Raw genomic sequence first — 16,088 nt, forward strand, 5'->3', positions numbered from 1 at the left:
GCTGCATTTCTATCCACAATTGTGGTCATGTGACTTGGAACTTTGTGGGACAGACCATTTGTTTACACAGCAGGGGTGTACCTAATAAGCAAAGCAAAAGGCTCAAGCTAATGGAAGTGCTGTGGCTCAGAGCAGAACTGAGGGGGGCAGTTGTCCTCTGACTCACAGCCTTGTAAAATGCACTGTTTGCTTGATGTTTGCAGAGCAATCGGGTACGGGACTTGATACTGCCAAGGGGGATGTCTTTGTGTGTGCGCGATGCAAGGAGTGTAACGATATCAGGCAACAACTCGACGTTCTTTTGGGCCTATATGAGAGCTTGAAGGACAGGGTGGATGCCCTCGAAGAAACTAAATTGAGGGGCCCATCAAGCTCTCAGCTGCCCACATCAACGCCAGAGCTTGCACTTGGGCACCGCGTGACACAGAGACAACCCCCAAGGCAGAATGCGCTGGTCCCGAAGGAACTAGTAGTTGTTGGTGACTCTATTGTCAGGGAAACGGGGAACATGCTTTGTAAAAAAGATAGGTGGAACAGGACCAGGGTATGTCTGCCAGGGGCAAAGGTTGATGACGTTGTAGAGCGAATATCATCTTTTAAGGGCACAAAAGGTGATATAGTTGTACACGTTGGCACTAATAATATTAAGAGTATGAGACCGGCAGAATTACTTAACAAGTACAGGTCACTGTTGAACAAAAGCCGAGAATTAGGGTTGAATTTGAAAGTGTCTGCAATTCTGCCCAGACACGATAGGAGGGAGTATATGATGAGAGCCTTGTCGATCAATTCGGCCCTGGAAAGATTGTGCAAGGCTCAAGGGGTAGAATTTTTTTCAGCCTGGACTGTACTTGTTAACAGGAGAGATTGCTTCTACAGGGATGGGATACACTTAAATAGAAAGGGTGCAAGAATATTTGCTGATGCTATCGAGGCAGTGTTAGGTGGGTCGGAAAACTGCTAGCTTGGGGGGAGACAAAGACCAATAGATTGACAGTAGCCACTGGCAGAGGTGAAAGAGATTCTTGCACTGCTTCTATTAGAATGAGCAGAAGCCTGAAAAACAAGATGCATGGTATTTCAGAGAGTGCTGGGAGCCATTGCGGTACAAGTAAACACATGGGTTGTGTTAGGGTAGCTAAGAATAGAAACAGGTGCAGGTATACTTGCGTGTACACCAATGCTAGGAGTTTAGTAAATAAATTTGATGAATTTGAGGTATTGCTCAAAACATCGAAGGCAGATATTGTTGGGATATCAGAGACGTGGTGTCACACAGATATAAGGGATGCGGAACTGCAATTTGGGGAGTACAACGTCTACAGAAAGGATAGACAGGATAGGAAGGGGGGAGGTGTTATGCTATTAGCTAAGAAACACATAAAAACCAAGGAAGTGAAGCCAGTCGACATCGCTGGACAGTGCAGTGTGGAGTCAGTTTGGTGTGACATAAGCATTGGGAGATCAAAATTGAGAGTAGGAGTGTGCTATAGGCCTAATGACTCTGATGAGTATAATAAGTAACTGTACAGGGAAATAGAGTGGGCCAGTAAATCAGAGTGTCTTATAATGGGAGATTTTAATTTCGCAGATATTGACTGGAATTTGGGGGCTGGATACTCACACACTAGCAGGGCTTTTGTGGATTTATTGGATGATTGTTTTCTACATCAGCATGTTCGGGAGGCAACTAGAGGGAGTAATACTCTTGATTTGATTATCAGCAGTGATTCTTCATGCATTAAGAATCTGCAGATAAATGAACCACTAGGTGGCAGTGATCACAGTGTGCTGAAGTGGGATTTACTCAAAGAGGTAACTACCATTAGGGGTAAAGGGAAGGGTTATTGCTTCCGTAAAGGCGACTACGATGGACTGAGACAGTATTTAAAATCTATACAGTGGGACCAACTGATGATGTTACCAACAGCAAATTCAAAATGGGAAGCATTCAAAGAACTTATCTTGGAAGCTACTAGGCTTTACATACCAACTAAGAAATATTGTTCAAGGTTTAGGCCAAAATGGATGTCAGATGAACTAATGAGGCAGATGGCAGAGAAGAAAAATGCATGGGATACTTACAAATTAACACATGACACAGAAGCCTATGATAGATACAAGTTGATCTGTAACCAAGTTACAAAGGAGGTTAGGCAGGCGAAGGCAGATTACGAGAAATCCTTGGCAAGGGATGCAAAGAAAAACAGCAAAGTGTTCTTTACTTATGTAAACTCTAGAAGGAAAGGGATGAATCAGATTGGTCCACTTGATATTGATGGGTCAAGTGTTGATGATCCTGCTCAGGTGGCTAACAAACTAAATGAATATTTTGCATCGACATTCACACATGAGGAGTTATTCAGCGAGGGGAATGCCAGAGGTGTATTCAACTCTAGCAGTAAGTTACAGAATCTTGAAATAACTGGGAGTAAAGTGGAGGAGAAACTGTTGAAGATAAACACAAGAAAGGCACCCGGGGTGGATGGGATCTATCCAGTTATATTAAAGGAGGCAGCAAAGGAAGTAAGCAAACCCTTAGCCATAATTATGAGAGCTTCCTTGGACTCAGGGGAGGTACCCATAGACTGGAAATGTGCAAATGTGACCCCAATTCACAAAGGAGGATCAAAGGCTGACACAAGTAATTATAGACCTGTGAGCTTGACTTCTGTTCCAGGAAAATTAATGGAGGCACTGGTTAAAGACGCACTGCAGGATCATTTAGACAAGACTTCAGTTATAGCTCAGACACAGCATGGTTTTGTTAAGGGGAAGTCTTGCCTGACCAACTTGATTGGATACTATGATGCAGTCACAAAAGAACTGGATGCAGGGAATAACTTTGATATTATATACTTGGATCTTAGAAAGGCTTTTGATACTGTTGCACATGGAAGACTGCTACACAAATTGGAGCAGTGTGACATTGGAGGCAAATTGCTGCTATGGATAAAGGGGTGGTTGAGGGGGAGAAGACAGAGAGTGGTAATCAATGGACACTGCTCATCGTGGACTGATGTTATTAGTGGAGTCCCTCAGGGCTCAGTGTTGGGTCCATTATTGTTTTCTGTATTTATAAATGATATTGATGATGGTACATCGGGATTAATGTCCAAGTTTGCAGACGATACAAAGGTTGGCAGGGTTGTCAAGGACACTACTGACACTATGCTTCTGCAACAGGATCTGGAAAGGTTGAGCAGATGGGCTGAGAGGTGGCAAATGAAGTTTAACATTGACAAATGTAAAGTACTACACATGGGAAACAGCAACCCCAGAGCAACGTATCAACTCTATGGTACAACACTGACAGTGGTAGAGAATGAAAGGGACTTGGGGGTGGTTGTGCAGGCAGATATGAAGTTCTCTGAGCAGTGCAGACGGGCTGCAAGAGTAGCTCATGGAGTATTGTCAATGATATACAGGAATTTTTCCAGCAGGGATAAGGAGGTGATTATTCCATTGTATAAGGCGATGGTCAGGCCACACCTAGAGTACTGTATACAGGTCTGGAGGCCTCATTTCAAGAAGGATGTAGTGCTGCTGGAACGAGTACAGAGAAGGGCAACAAGATTAGTGAATGGAACAAAGGGGTGCTCTTACGAAGAAAGGCTTAAGTTTTGCAAATTACAGTGTCTGGAAACTAGGCACCAGCGAGGTGATCTGATAGAGGTGTATAAAGCCTTGAATGGTTTAAGCATGCTCAATGCTGATGGGATTCTTCCTCTAGCTCAGAATAATCACCTGAGAGGGCATAAATTCAAATTGAGGAAAGACAGATGTAGGATAGACGTGCGGAAATTTGCCTTTAGCCAGCGGGTGGTTGGTTGGTGGAACAGACTTCCATCCCTTGTGGTGGAGGTTGATAGCCTAAATAAGTTTAAGGCTCAGCTGGACAGGTATTTTGAACGAACAGAGGGGTGAAGTGGAAGTGGTTTTTTTTTTTTTTTTTTGGCTGATGCTGCATAAGCTTGCTTTCTTGCATCAAATGCCTCTACTAATGCTAATGCTAATGCTAATAAAGGGGCAGTACAGTGTATGTTAGTCTGCCGAGGTTAGTGATTTTGCTCTTTTCATATTTCAGGAAAGGTAACACCAAAGCTTCATGCCATATTTCCAATATCAACCATACTCAAATGGTTTGTTCGAAATCCCCTGCAGTAGAAACTAATGAGCGCTGCCTTCTGGCAAAGGAACGGTATTCTGATAAAACTCACAAGTAGAGGTCGCTGTTGTATACAGTGATGCTGTTTATCTTAGCTGACAAGCATGTTTTTTTGGGGTTTTAAAATGCCATACATAATTTTTTGTGAGTGGAAAAAAGGGGTATATATGGAAATGATTACAATTAATTAAATCATTATATATTTGTAATGTTTTTAACAGTTTGTTATTCTTTCGTGTACATAATGAACTTTAAAACATGGTTAGATGTGTTTTGCTTTAATACGAGCAGGTAGGTCTGATTTTTACGTGTGAAAAGCAGTCAGAATCCAAAATATCAAGCATTCCAGGAAATAGTCATTGTAATAGTAATTAAATGACTGTTTACACTAAGTCATACCACGTAGTAAGGACTCGTATTGCTACCCATATGCAAGGTGCTGCATATGGGCATAATAGCCTTAGATGCCAATGCACCAATAAGATCATAATTAAATCAAATCAGTCAAGCTGCATATGGGTAATCCCATCTTAACGTACAACTGTGTGATACCACATTTAGGAAACTGGGAAAACGAAAAACACCTAGGAGTAATTTTGCAGTCGTGAAGTTCCCTGAGATGCAGAAACTTTGCTAGCAGCGATAAGGAGGTGATTATCCCATTGTATAAGGCAGTGGTTAGGCTGCATCTTGCGTACTGCATAGAGGACTGGAACCTCATATTAGGAGGAAATCTGCTGGAACAGTTGCAGAAGAGGACAACAAGATTGGTGAAGGGAACGAAAGAGGGATCTTTCCCTCTGCAACACCAAAAATACTGTAGTTCTTCAAATTGTAGCTGGAGATGGCACCTGCCAGGCGATCTGATTGAGGTGTTTTAATGGATTCAGCAAACTCAGTGCTGATGGCATTCTTCTTCTTCTTGCTCACACTATACACACACACACAAGGGGACATACACTCAGATTGAGGAAGGATGGTTGCAGGATAGATGTGTGGAGGTTTGCCTTCAGCCAGTGGATGGTTGATTGTTGGAACAAACTTCTATCTGCTATTGTGGAAGTGGGGGTAGTTTGAATAAAGTCAAGGAAGAACTGGATAAATTATTGTAGGGGATTTTCAGGTCATGTGGGAGTTGTATTTTGGCTGATGCTTTATAAGCTTGCTTTCTTGCATTATGTGCCACCACTACTACCAATAATAATAGTGCATTTTGCAAATTTGCTTTCAGTCATAGAGTAATGTTGGAACAAACTTCCCTCTGGTGTTGTGGAAGTGATGTATTTTTTGTTTGAATAAATATAATTAAGGAAGGATTAGATTTCAAACATTTTTTTATATACATAACAAATGTTTGAAAGCAGTGCAGTGGTTATGTATGAAGTTCATATGTTATGGTTATGATGTTCATTTTTGATTATTTAGTTGTTAGAGAAATTGTTAGAAGCAAACACAGATGAGGTTCTTTTTTTATTTTTTTGCTGATGTTTGTATAAGCTTGCTTTCTTCCATCATTTTCTACTACTAAAACTAATACTAATTTATTCAATACAGTCAACATTTTTGATATCATATTTCCATATGCAATACCTTTTCTTTTATTCATAGGTTGTATATGTGGCTTTTCTTGTATTTTTTGATTTTTTAATAGTATTTTTAATAATTTTTTTAGTAGTAGGATTATTCTCATTGCATTCTTTAGAAATTATATAACTGTGAATTGTTAATATGAACCAGAGCTGTGATGCTCAATAACTGTGAATTGTGTATATAAGGTGTGCTGTTTTATCTTCTTTGGAATATTTTTCATTTATTTAATAAATATCATTTTACTGTGTTATTTTATTTTATTTTAACCTGGGGTTGCCCCCAAAGAAGTTGCAATGGGGGTGGTATGGTACCTGACAGTGCCCAATTTTGTTTATTATTTGTGGAGAAAGTTTTTAATTTTTTGAACTCTGCTTACAGCATACCAATATTTCAACATTTTTTTATACCTTACAGTACTTATTTTATGTAACTTTTTCATTTTTAATAAAAATTTTAAATATTTAAAACAGGTGTTTTTTTATGCATGTTATTTTTAAAAAGCAAAAAAAATATTAGTGTAGGTAAAAATGAAAAAAGGAGTCATTCATAAATTATAAGCATAAAAATAGTCTTTTCCACTTTTAAGTTCAGAAAACTTTTAAGAGTGCAAAATTCAAAGTTATACATTCTTACCTTTTGCTAGTTTACACCAGTGCAAAATCAATGGAAGAAAGAAGAAACATTCATAAATACATTTCAGGCATTAAGGCCTAATGGTACTAATTAACTTTAATTGTTAACTATTGTAAGAGCATTAATGCCACATAACAATAACATCAACTTAAAAATCAAACACATAATAAATAAGGTTAATTCGTTGTAGTAGTAAAAAACATAAAGTAAGAAATAATAATGTATATATATACAGTAAAATCTCATTAATACAAACTTGTTTATACAAAATACTCGTTTATATGAAGCACATGCCATTCCCCTGTGAAAGGATAGGCTTTTCTATGAAAATATATTTGTTTATTACAAAATTCGATTAATATGTATTACACAGTTCATTTTCACCCCATGAGAAATAAATATTGTTATTTTGTACGTTTAAAGCAAATCTTGGTACAGCTGTTCGATTACTGCCCCCATTATTGCCTCTGGCCACCTGGTTCCCTGTTTCCCAAAGAATGGCACTGACTTGTTAGAAATTATTTTTGTGTAAACAAAAGCAGTTTATGGTAGCTACAACATAAGTGCACTCTGAAAAACAGCATTGTGAAAGATGAGATGATAAATTAACAAAAGAATAAAAACAGTTTTTCTAAGTTGTTTACATACACTCCCTTGCCCTCCACGGGATTAAGGTCAGTTGGCAATTGTTATGCCAGTTCAAAGAGTCTTTTGCTACGGTATACTGATCTATTTTTTTGCCATTTTATCTGAGCTGATGTCTTTTTGGGAAATTGTTTCTTTGAATTAATTTAAAGTTTGTTTATATTAAATCTTATCTAGTAGTGTTATGGTTATAAAACGTAAACTGGCGGAATTAAGCCTGGAAATTAAACTGAAAATTATACAAGAGGCTGATATGATTGAACTTAGCAAAAAAGGACATTGCAAAGGAATGCAACATTCCTTTACCTACTTTATCTACAAAACTGAAAAAAACTTGAAGTGTGTGACACTTTTATCCCTGCTTGAAGTGTGTGACACTTCAAGCAGGGATAAAAAACAGGAAACAAATTCCCTGTTGTTGTTGTTGTTATTTGGTTTTTAGGAGCATTAGCAACTAAGGCCATATTGCTCCGGTGATATGCGGTGGTCATTCCCTGACCTTTCCGCATCCTCCGTATTTGGTGGTGATGGGCTCGAACTCCGGTCTAATCAAGAAGCGTGTGCTATGCACTGCTGCTCCTTCCCACCTGGCTATGGAGGCGCCACAAATTCCCTGTTCAAAACATGAGAACCTTGAAACAAAACGTTTTGAGTGGTACCAACAAATACATGCATCTAATTTGCCAATATCAGGTCTGATTTTGCAAGAAACTGCAAATTATGTAGCTCAGTAACATGGAATTAGTGACTTGAAATGCAGCAGTGGCTAGCTCCAAAGATTTAAAGACAGGAAAAACTTGGTTTCGAAAAATGTTTGCAGCGAGTCTGGATTAGTTGACAAAGAAAAGGCTACAGAAAAGACAAAGAAAAGAACACAACCACAGACTGGTTGTGTTCTGTACGTTCCATTCTTGAAAAATATGAGGCAATGGATATTTTCAATCTTGACGAGACAGGTTTATTTTATAATTTGCTGCCAAACAAAATGTTTGCTGTTCGAAGAGAGTCTTGTCATGGTAGAAAATTAAGTAAACAAAGACTCACTGTTCTGTTATTCTGCAATTCAAATGGCAGTACAAAACTATGCTCATTTGTGATTGGTAAGTTTTCCAAGCCAAGATGTTTTAAAGAAGTTAACCAACTTCCCTGTGATTATGTGGCCATTAGAAGTGCTTGGCTTATGGTCAAAATTTTTCAGTCTTGGTTATCAAAAGTGGACAGAAAAATGGCTTCAGAAAAAAGGACCATTTGGATGGGTCTAGATCATTGTACAGGTACAGCACATTCTGCTGAGACATTAAGTTTACAAATATACAGCTGTTGTTTTTAACCTCTCATTACCACCAGGTTTATGGAGCCACTGGATCAAGGCATTATTTTTAACCACAAGAGAGCATATAGAGCCTGCCTGATAAGGTATTTGAATCTCAACATAAGAGGGAGGGAACAATTTACAGCTAAATTGGACTGTCTTGGATGCTATCCATAATCTTGTTATTGCTTGGGACAGTATTGCATCAAGTGTAATAATCAACTGCTTCAGAAAGAGTGGCTTTGGAGAGAATATCATCGAAAAACATGGTCCAGCAGACAAATGTTATAGCAACATTAAGGAATGGAGAAATTTGAAGAAGCATATGGATTTTGTGGGCGAATTTGAAGAGTTTGTGAAGGTACATGATCTAGTTTCTACCACAACAATGCAACACCAGAAGTGCTGCTGAGCACTAAGCAAAATGATGATGTTTTTGTTAACAGTGACAGCGAAAGTGAAGAATTAGATACACACTGCCATCTAAAAAAGATGCCCAAAATGCATTGAGCATAATAGAGAATATATTAGCCTGTAGTAATGTTAATAAAGAAACAACTATTGGATTTATAATGTCTGTGCTGTAGTTAATGCACATAGGTCAAAAACTGTGCAAAGAAAATTGGATTCTTTCTTTAAATTAATTAATTTATCAAAAAGTTAATGGTTTGTATGTTAAAGGCCTCTGTAGCCGAGTGGTCAGGAGCAGGAGTGCAGTAGCACACGCTCTGAGTAGACTGGGGTTCAAGCCCCTGACTGCTAAATATGGCTGATCTGCCAATCCTCGCTAGACCAGCATGACAGAGTATGGTCCATTTCCCTCAGCATGAATTGTTGAGGAGGCTTCCATCCTGCAGTGGGTTGATAATGGCTGCAGTTTACCTTTTTTTGTCTCCTTTTATATTAAGATTGTAAACCTTTTTACTTTATACTAAATTATTGTCTATCAATATATGTGTTGTACAATATTTTAATTTTCATTAATTCCTTTTCTCTTAGTTTATCTTACAAATAAAATAAAATCTTTTAAAAAAGTGTGTTATTCCTATTACTGCATTGTTAGGCAAGGCTTTTGTTTTTATTATTTTATTTTATTAATTAAAATTAATTAATTTTTTTATTTATTTTTGATATTATTATTATTTTTAGATATATAGTATGTGCCAAAATAAAAAAAAGATAAAATTTTGACACTTTTGGGATACCTCATTACTGCAAACTTCGTTATTACAAAATGTGAAAATTTAGGTCCCTTGAACTTTGTATTAACGAGATTCGACTGTATATATACATATTGTATGGGCTATACGTATTTACATACTTGTGAAACAGTTGAGTAGTACATGATAGTGTTAGATTTATTTATAGATATTACTATATAGGCTAGTGGAGGGAAGATAGTATTATTTGTAATAGATGGTTTAAAATGACTTTTTTTAAAAATTACTTTGCAGGTATATAATCTTTTACATATCTTTTTACTAACAGGAAAGTGTTCATATGATGCATGATGGGGAAAACTAAGCACAAAAAAAATAAAGAAGACAAGGAAAGACATCACAGGAAGCATAAAAAGAAAAAATGGCCCATTCAAGGTGATAATGAAGATGATGTTGTTTTGATAAAGAAAACAGACAGAAAGAGATCTTCTCCTCCTCTGGAAATTACAGAGCCTTCTTGTTCAACACAGTCATGCACACAAAAAACAGAAATTGCTGATATTCAATGTGAGAATTTTGATAAAAAAAAAACTATTTCACTGGATCGCAACTCAAAGTTGTCCATAGGATGTGATGCGTATTTTGACTGGGAAAGTCACAGAAGCACTCTTAATAGGATATTTTTTAGAGATCAAGATGTCATTAAAAGGTATTTTTTTATTTATGGATTTTTAATAAATTTTGTTAATTTTTAGAATGCTTATAATTTTAAAATTTGAAACTTAGTTTGTTTAGATATTATTGTATAGGCATGACTAAAAAGTTTCCATAGAAAAGGTGATCTTAACATCTCTTTAGGAACAGCATATGGTTGTATATTATTCAAGACATTTTTTTATTTTATTTTATTATTATTTTTTTTCAACTCATGTTGATTTTCACAAATTATTAAATCCAGGTCTGTCACTGATATTTATTTATCCACTGAATGTAAATTAATAGTTAATTTTGATAATTTTCTCCTTGAAATTTTCCCACTTAGCAGCATTAATACTGTTTATATGTAATTTCTATTATAATATATTTAATCAATAATAAAATGTAGATTATAAACTGCATTATGAAATATTGATCCACCTTAAATGTTGCTCAGTGTAGGCATTGAATTTTATTCTATTTGAAATGTTTACAAATCTGTATGAAATAATCACAACAAATTATATCTTATATAGAGGTACCCCACAATATGATGATTTTTGGATATTCTTGAAGAAGTATCAAACAGTTCAAAGAAAAGCAAGCTTATCAGTGCAAAGTGGTAAGAATTTTCTTTCAATGAGGCTGCTGAATTAAAATAAGTTTAAGGCCTTTAAAAAAATGCAAAATTTTCTTCAGAATTTACACATGTATTCCACTGCTTCTCTAATTTGTTTATTCTTCCTTCCCAAAATTCTGTTGGCAGAACCATTTTTCAATTTCTAGTGTCAATTGAAACAGTGCCTTTTTAAAGCTTTCATGTTTTTAATTCATTTAGCCACTTCAAAAAATTTTAAGAAATATTAGTTATCATGTTGATATATCCACCTTTGATGGTATTAAAAATCCTAATAGTATTCCTTTATTTGCAAATACAATCCAAAGTACATAGAAAAGCATTTTTACAGGGGCTTACAAAAGAGAGTTAGCAAAAGATAATTATGATGTTTATAATGATATTAATTATAATTATCTTGAATAATGATATTAATTATAATTAATATCATTATTCAAGATATAATCAGAAAATTAAGAGAATGATATGTGGTAGGTAGAAGTGTAATGAGGAATTTGGTCAAATATTAAAAATCTGTGTTTGTTTTTGTAAATTAATTAAATTATAATTTAATGTTTTGAATTAATCATAATATTAATTAAATTATAAAAATAATAATTTTAAATTAAAACGTTATTTTTAGTCTTTAACTCCATTTGATGAATCAGTCAGTGGCTGTGAGCTGTATGCATCTGATGATAGGATAGCAAAGTGGAAAATATGGGCTGCAATGTTGTAATTAAAAAACTAGATCCAATACAAAATTTAACTTTGAATATTTATACAATGCAAGGTGACAAATTACATGAAACCAATCTGATAGATTTCCTTTTAGATACAACTTTGTAATGATGTATTTGAAATGGCTGGTCACAGAGACACATATGCAAAAGAAGTGCAAGGAGCCATTTGTTTCTTATGGGATGAATGAAAGAAAGAAAGGATGAATGAAAGAAATTCAATTAGATGAATTTGTAAATTTCTACAGTGAACTATATACTGAAAAAGCTGATCACAGCAGTAAGCTGGATAACACCTCGCACTCCTCATATTTTAGTGATACCCTGACACAATTTGAAGTCAATCCAGAGACTTTATTGAATACCCTCAACAAATTTAAATCAAACTATGACACAAAAACCGACAGTCTCCCCATGGCACTCTGGTAACACTGCTTTGTTGTCTTGCAACAACTTCTACATCTGATCAAAGCCATTTTCAAAAAGGGATCACTCCCCGGAAGATTAAAGGAAACCACTATCACCCCACTTTTTAAAAAGGGGGCAAAAGACACACCTGCCTCATTTCAACCTATACACAAAGCTAACCCCCTAAGCAAGATTATTGAGAACCTCCTTTACTCTCAGCTCTGCTCCTTCATGAAAAACAAATTCAGCTACATTCATCATGGCTTCCTTATGGGCAGATCAATAGTGACTAACCTACTCTCCATAGAACATGACATCAAACATAGCCTTGATAATAACAATCAGATAGACATTATATATCTGGATCTACAGAAAGGCTTTGACTCGGTACCACACAAGTTGCTTTGCCTCAAGTTAAAGCACATAGGTTTATCAAATAATGCCTTATCACTTATGTCTAACTTCTTTGACAACAGGAAAAGCAGAGTTCTTCTTGAAGGAAGTTACTCCCCCACTTTCCATATTTTCAGGTGGTAGATGACTTTCATCAACCGGTGAAATACCACCACTTTGCTTATTGGAGGCTTGAAGTGGTGAAACCCATGTTTAGTCTCTAGAGCAAAGTTTCCGGCATCCCCCTTTCCCCATACTTCTCCTTCAACCCATGCACGGTACTAAGTACTATAGGTTTTGATACCTTTCGTGTTTGGGGTTCTCATAAAAAAAAAAAAAAATATATATACAAAGGGGAGTCCCACCGGGGTCTCCTCTGGGGCCACTACTCTTTGCTGTATATATTAACGACATACAAGATTGTATGCAACATGCTGACATCAAAGTGCTATCATACGCAGATGACTTAAAAATATACAAAACCATCAAAACAACACAAAACTGTGAATCTCTGGAAAATGGGCTAGACACCATCACCAGATGGATCACAAACAATGGTCTAACACTAAACTTAAACAAATGCTGCACCATGTCTGTCGCAGACTATCACAAAAAACACAAGATTAATTATCCCTATAAAACTAATAACCATGAGCTATTGAGAATACATGAGGTTTCAGATTTGGGAGTATGGTTTTCTGACAAGGGAAACTTCAACACACATGTAAATAAAACTACAGCTAAGGCCTCCAAATCCCTTAGACTGCTTAAAAGAATCTGCTTTGACTTCACCAATGTACAGCTCATAAAAACAGCTTGCATTATGATAATCAACCCAATTCTAGAATATGCTTCACAAATCTGGAATCCTCATACCAAAATTCTCATAAAACAACTGGAACGTATTCAGAAATCCATAGTCAGATTCCTAGTGTACAAATCTAGGTTGGAATTGAACACAAAATCCTATGATGAATGGTGCATTCACTTCGGGATGGTACCTCTCTACCAAAGAAGGGCTGCGGCAGACTGCAAATTCCTAATGCATCTCGTGGCTGGAAAGTTGGATGCCCCCAAGCTGCTCTACCTCATCAACTTCAGCTGTCCTCCAAGAGCATTGAGAAGACAAAATATGCTGGCACAAGAGCCATTCAGAACTGATCAACTTAGATTCCATTACTTCAACAGAACTGCAAAATTGTTAAATGAATCCAACATTGATATTCTAGATGAAAACATTAATATCAAAAAAGAGTTACAAAGGTTTTATAATCAAGTTACTAGAGAACGAAAATAAATGATTAATTTAATAATAATAACAATAATAAAAATATAAAAATAGGTATATTTAGCTTTAAATTTTTTCAGTGAACAAAGATAATAAATAACAATTATAATAATAAAAAAAAAAAAAAATACAGATAACAATAAGAATAATAACACCTATCAACCAGTGCAACTACTTATTGCAAACTAACAAAGAAAGAAAACAACAAAATGTTTAGAAATATAAATTTCTCTGTCACACCAGCTTTGTATAAGATGAATTAAGACTAAGATGCATTAAGGACTTATGCCTCAGGCTGCAAGAGAATAAGTAACAAGAGTCTTCTCCTTTGGTGAAGTGTTACTTATTCGAAGTAGTGCAAAATCACGGCAACTCGTTGTGACAATATGAGATATAACTTAAACGATGCCGCCTTTGCAAAAAATTTGCTAATTCAGAGTTTAGCTGTGTACTAATATGATGCATTTGCACTAACTTGTACATAGTCTAATTCTTTTGCAGCCTGAGGCATAAGCCCTTAATGCATCCTAGTCATAATACTATGTTAAAAAATGAATGGAATGTACTGATTTTTTGATCATAATAAATGTCGCTATGCTTGGTTCTTGTGTCTTAAGGCAGGTTTAGGAACAAACTATTGAATGAAGGAAGACTGGTGATTAATGATTTTATCTCACAGATGAAATTTCAGAGGTGCAACTGAGGATTGCATATTATAATGAACACCCTCTGTTATTCAGGGTGTTCATAATTCTCTCCATGTAGTTTTTAACACACATAGATAAAGTTCTTCACTAAATGTTAAATTTATATGAGTGAGAGTAAACTGTAGCATTGGGGTCCAAAAACCAGTATGATTTATACCAGCTTAGAGGTTAAAAAAATAGAGAAATATTTATCATGTAACTGTATTGCTTGTAGTGGGAGTTAAGTATCTATATGCCCTTCTTGCTGAAAAAAAGCAGTATTTTATTTATTAATGGAATTACATTTTTCTGTATTTTTCATTTCTCCCTTCCCTTTTATTAGCATGCTTAAAAAAGAAGTTTTCATTCTGTGAGAATAAAATAGTAGAATGAAATAGTAAAATTTGTGACTCATATATTTATAGATTCAATTTCTGTATTTAATTCAGGTAAAAGAGCTCAACATTTTTATTTATCTTTTTTTAGGAAATCTTCAGAGTGCTCCTGAAGATATGTTAGGGTTTCCTGCTGTTTTTGATCGCCGTTATAAGATAAACTTCGCACTTTTAACAGGAGATATACAAGAATTGATGACACGTGGATATTTATTCAAAGATGAGGATGATTCAAACAGTTTATCTCAGGACCGAGTTTTAGAATTTCGTTATATCCTCTTATTATATCTGGATTTCCTGCAGAAGCAAAAATTTGTTAAACTTCGTAATTTGCGGAAAGCTCAATCAGATCTTCCCATCAGCAGCTATCACAATCAGATAATTAATTCAGTAAATCAGCATCAAGTTATTGTAGTGGCTGGAGATACTGGTTGTGGAAAATCTACCCAAGTGCCACAGTATCTACTGGCTGCAGGTTTTGAAGGAATAGTATGCACCCAGCCACGTAGAATTGCATGTATATCTCTTTGTAAACGGGTAGCTTATGAAACACTGAATGAATTTGGTTCAGAGGTTGGTTATCAAATACGTTTTGAAAAAAGCAAAACTCAATATACAAAAATACTTTTTCTTACTGAAGGCTTGTTGTTGAGACAGATATCTTCAGATCCTTTCTTATCTAATTACAAAGTCATCATTTTGGATGAAGTGCATGAGAGACACCTGCCCTGTGACTTTCTCCTAGGTATTGTAAAATGCCTAATTCATCAGAGATCTGATCTGAAAGTTATTTTAATGTCTGCAACTATCAATATCGAGTTGTTTGCTGATTATTTTAATAGATGTCCAGTTATTCAGGTAATTTTCATTTATTTATTATTATTATTTTTTCATTGCCAAACAGCGCAATTGGGAGGGTATTTAGAAAGGTACGATGAGGCCCACCGGAGAGGAGAGGAGAGATTAGGGGAGATTAGGGGTCTGCAATACCTGGTCCCACAATTCTTCAAGGGGTCTGGCTGAGACCTTAATATTACAATTTTAAATAATTAAATTTAATTTTAATAATCAAAAAAATTCTGAAAACTTAAAAAATTTATTTTATTAATTTTTTTTATCTTATTGTTAAAATTGACTTGTTACTTTTTAACACATGTCTACATGTGGACACACATACAAACACAAACATATAGTTTGTATGTATGTATGGGGGAGTCATTATACACTGTCTACCGGGAACTGCATTATACATATAAAAGGGGGAGGGGTCTTGTGCACTTTGCACTGAGGCCATGTTAGCTCTTGATGTCTGCCCTACCAGTTCATTTGTTCTTAAAGGAATGTGATATTTTATGTAA

General features: G+C 35.7%; 1 protein-coding gene across 1 annotated transcript in view; it reads left to right on the forward strand.

Annotated features, from left to right (window-relative positions):
• The first annotated feature begins 4,266 nt into the window (after positions 1-4,266).
• The window catches only part of LOC150087527 (putative ATP-dependent RNA helicase DHX34), a 57,856-nt gene continuing 46,034 nt past the window's right edge, over positions 4,267-16,088 (forward strand). Inside the window, exons 1-4 of the mRNA XM_090371248.1 lie at positions 4,267-4,459; positions 9,837-10,217; positions 10,741-10,826; positions 14,822-15,588. Of these exons, the coding sequence (XP_090227374.1) occupies positions 9,856-10,217; positions 10,741-10,826; positions 14,822-15,588 (1,215 nt within the window). The 5' untranslated portion in view covers positions 4,267-4,459; positions 9,837-9,855. The remainder of the gene's footprint in view (positions 4,460-9,836; positions 10,218-10,740; positions 10,827-14,821; positions 15,589-16,088) is intronic.

Source organism: Mastigoproctus giganteus, chromosome 4 (assembly GCF_048544385.1).
Source record: "Mastigoproctus giganteus isolate SK-2022 chromosome 4, ASM4854438v1, whole genome shotgun sequence".
Taxonomy (NCBI): domain Eukaryota; kingdom Metazoa; phylum Arthropoda; class Arachnida; order Uropygi; family Thelyphonidae; genus Mastigoproctus; species Mastigoproctus giganteus.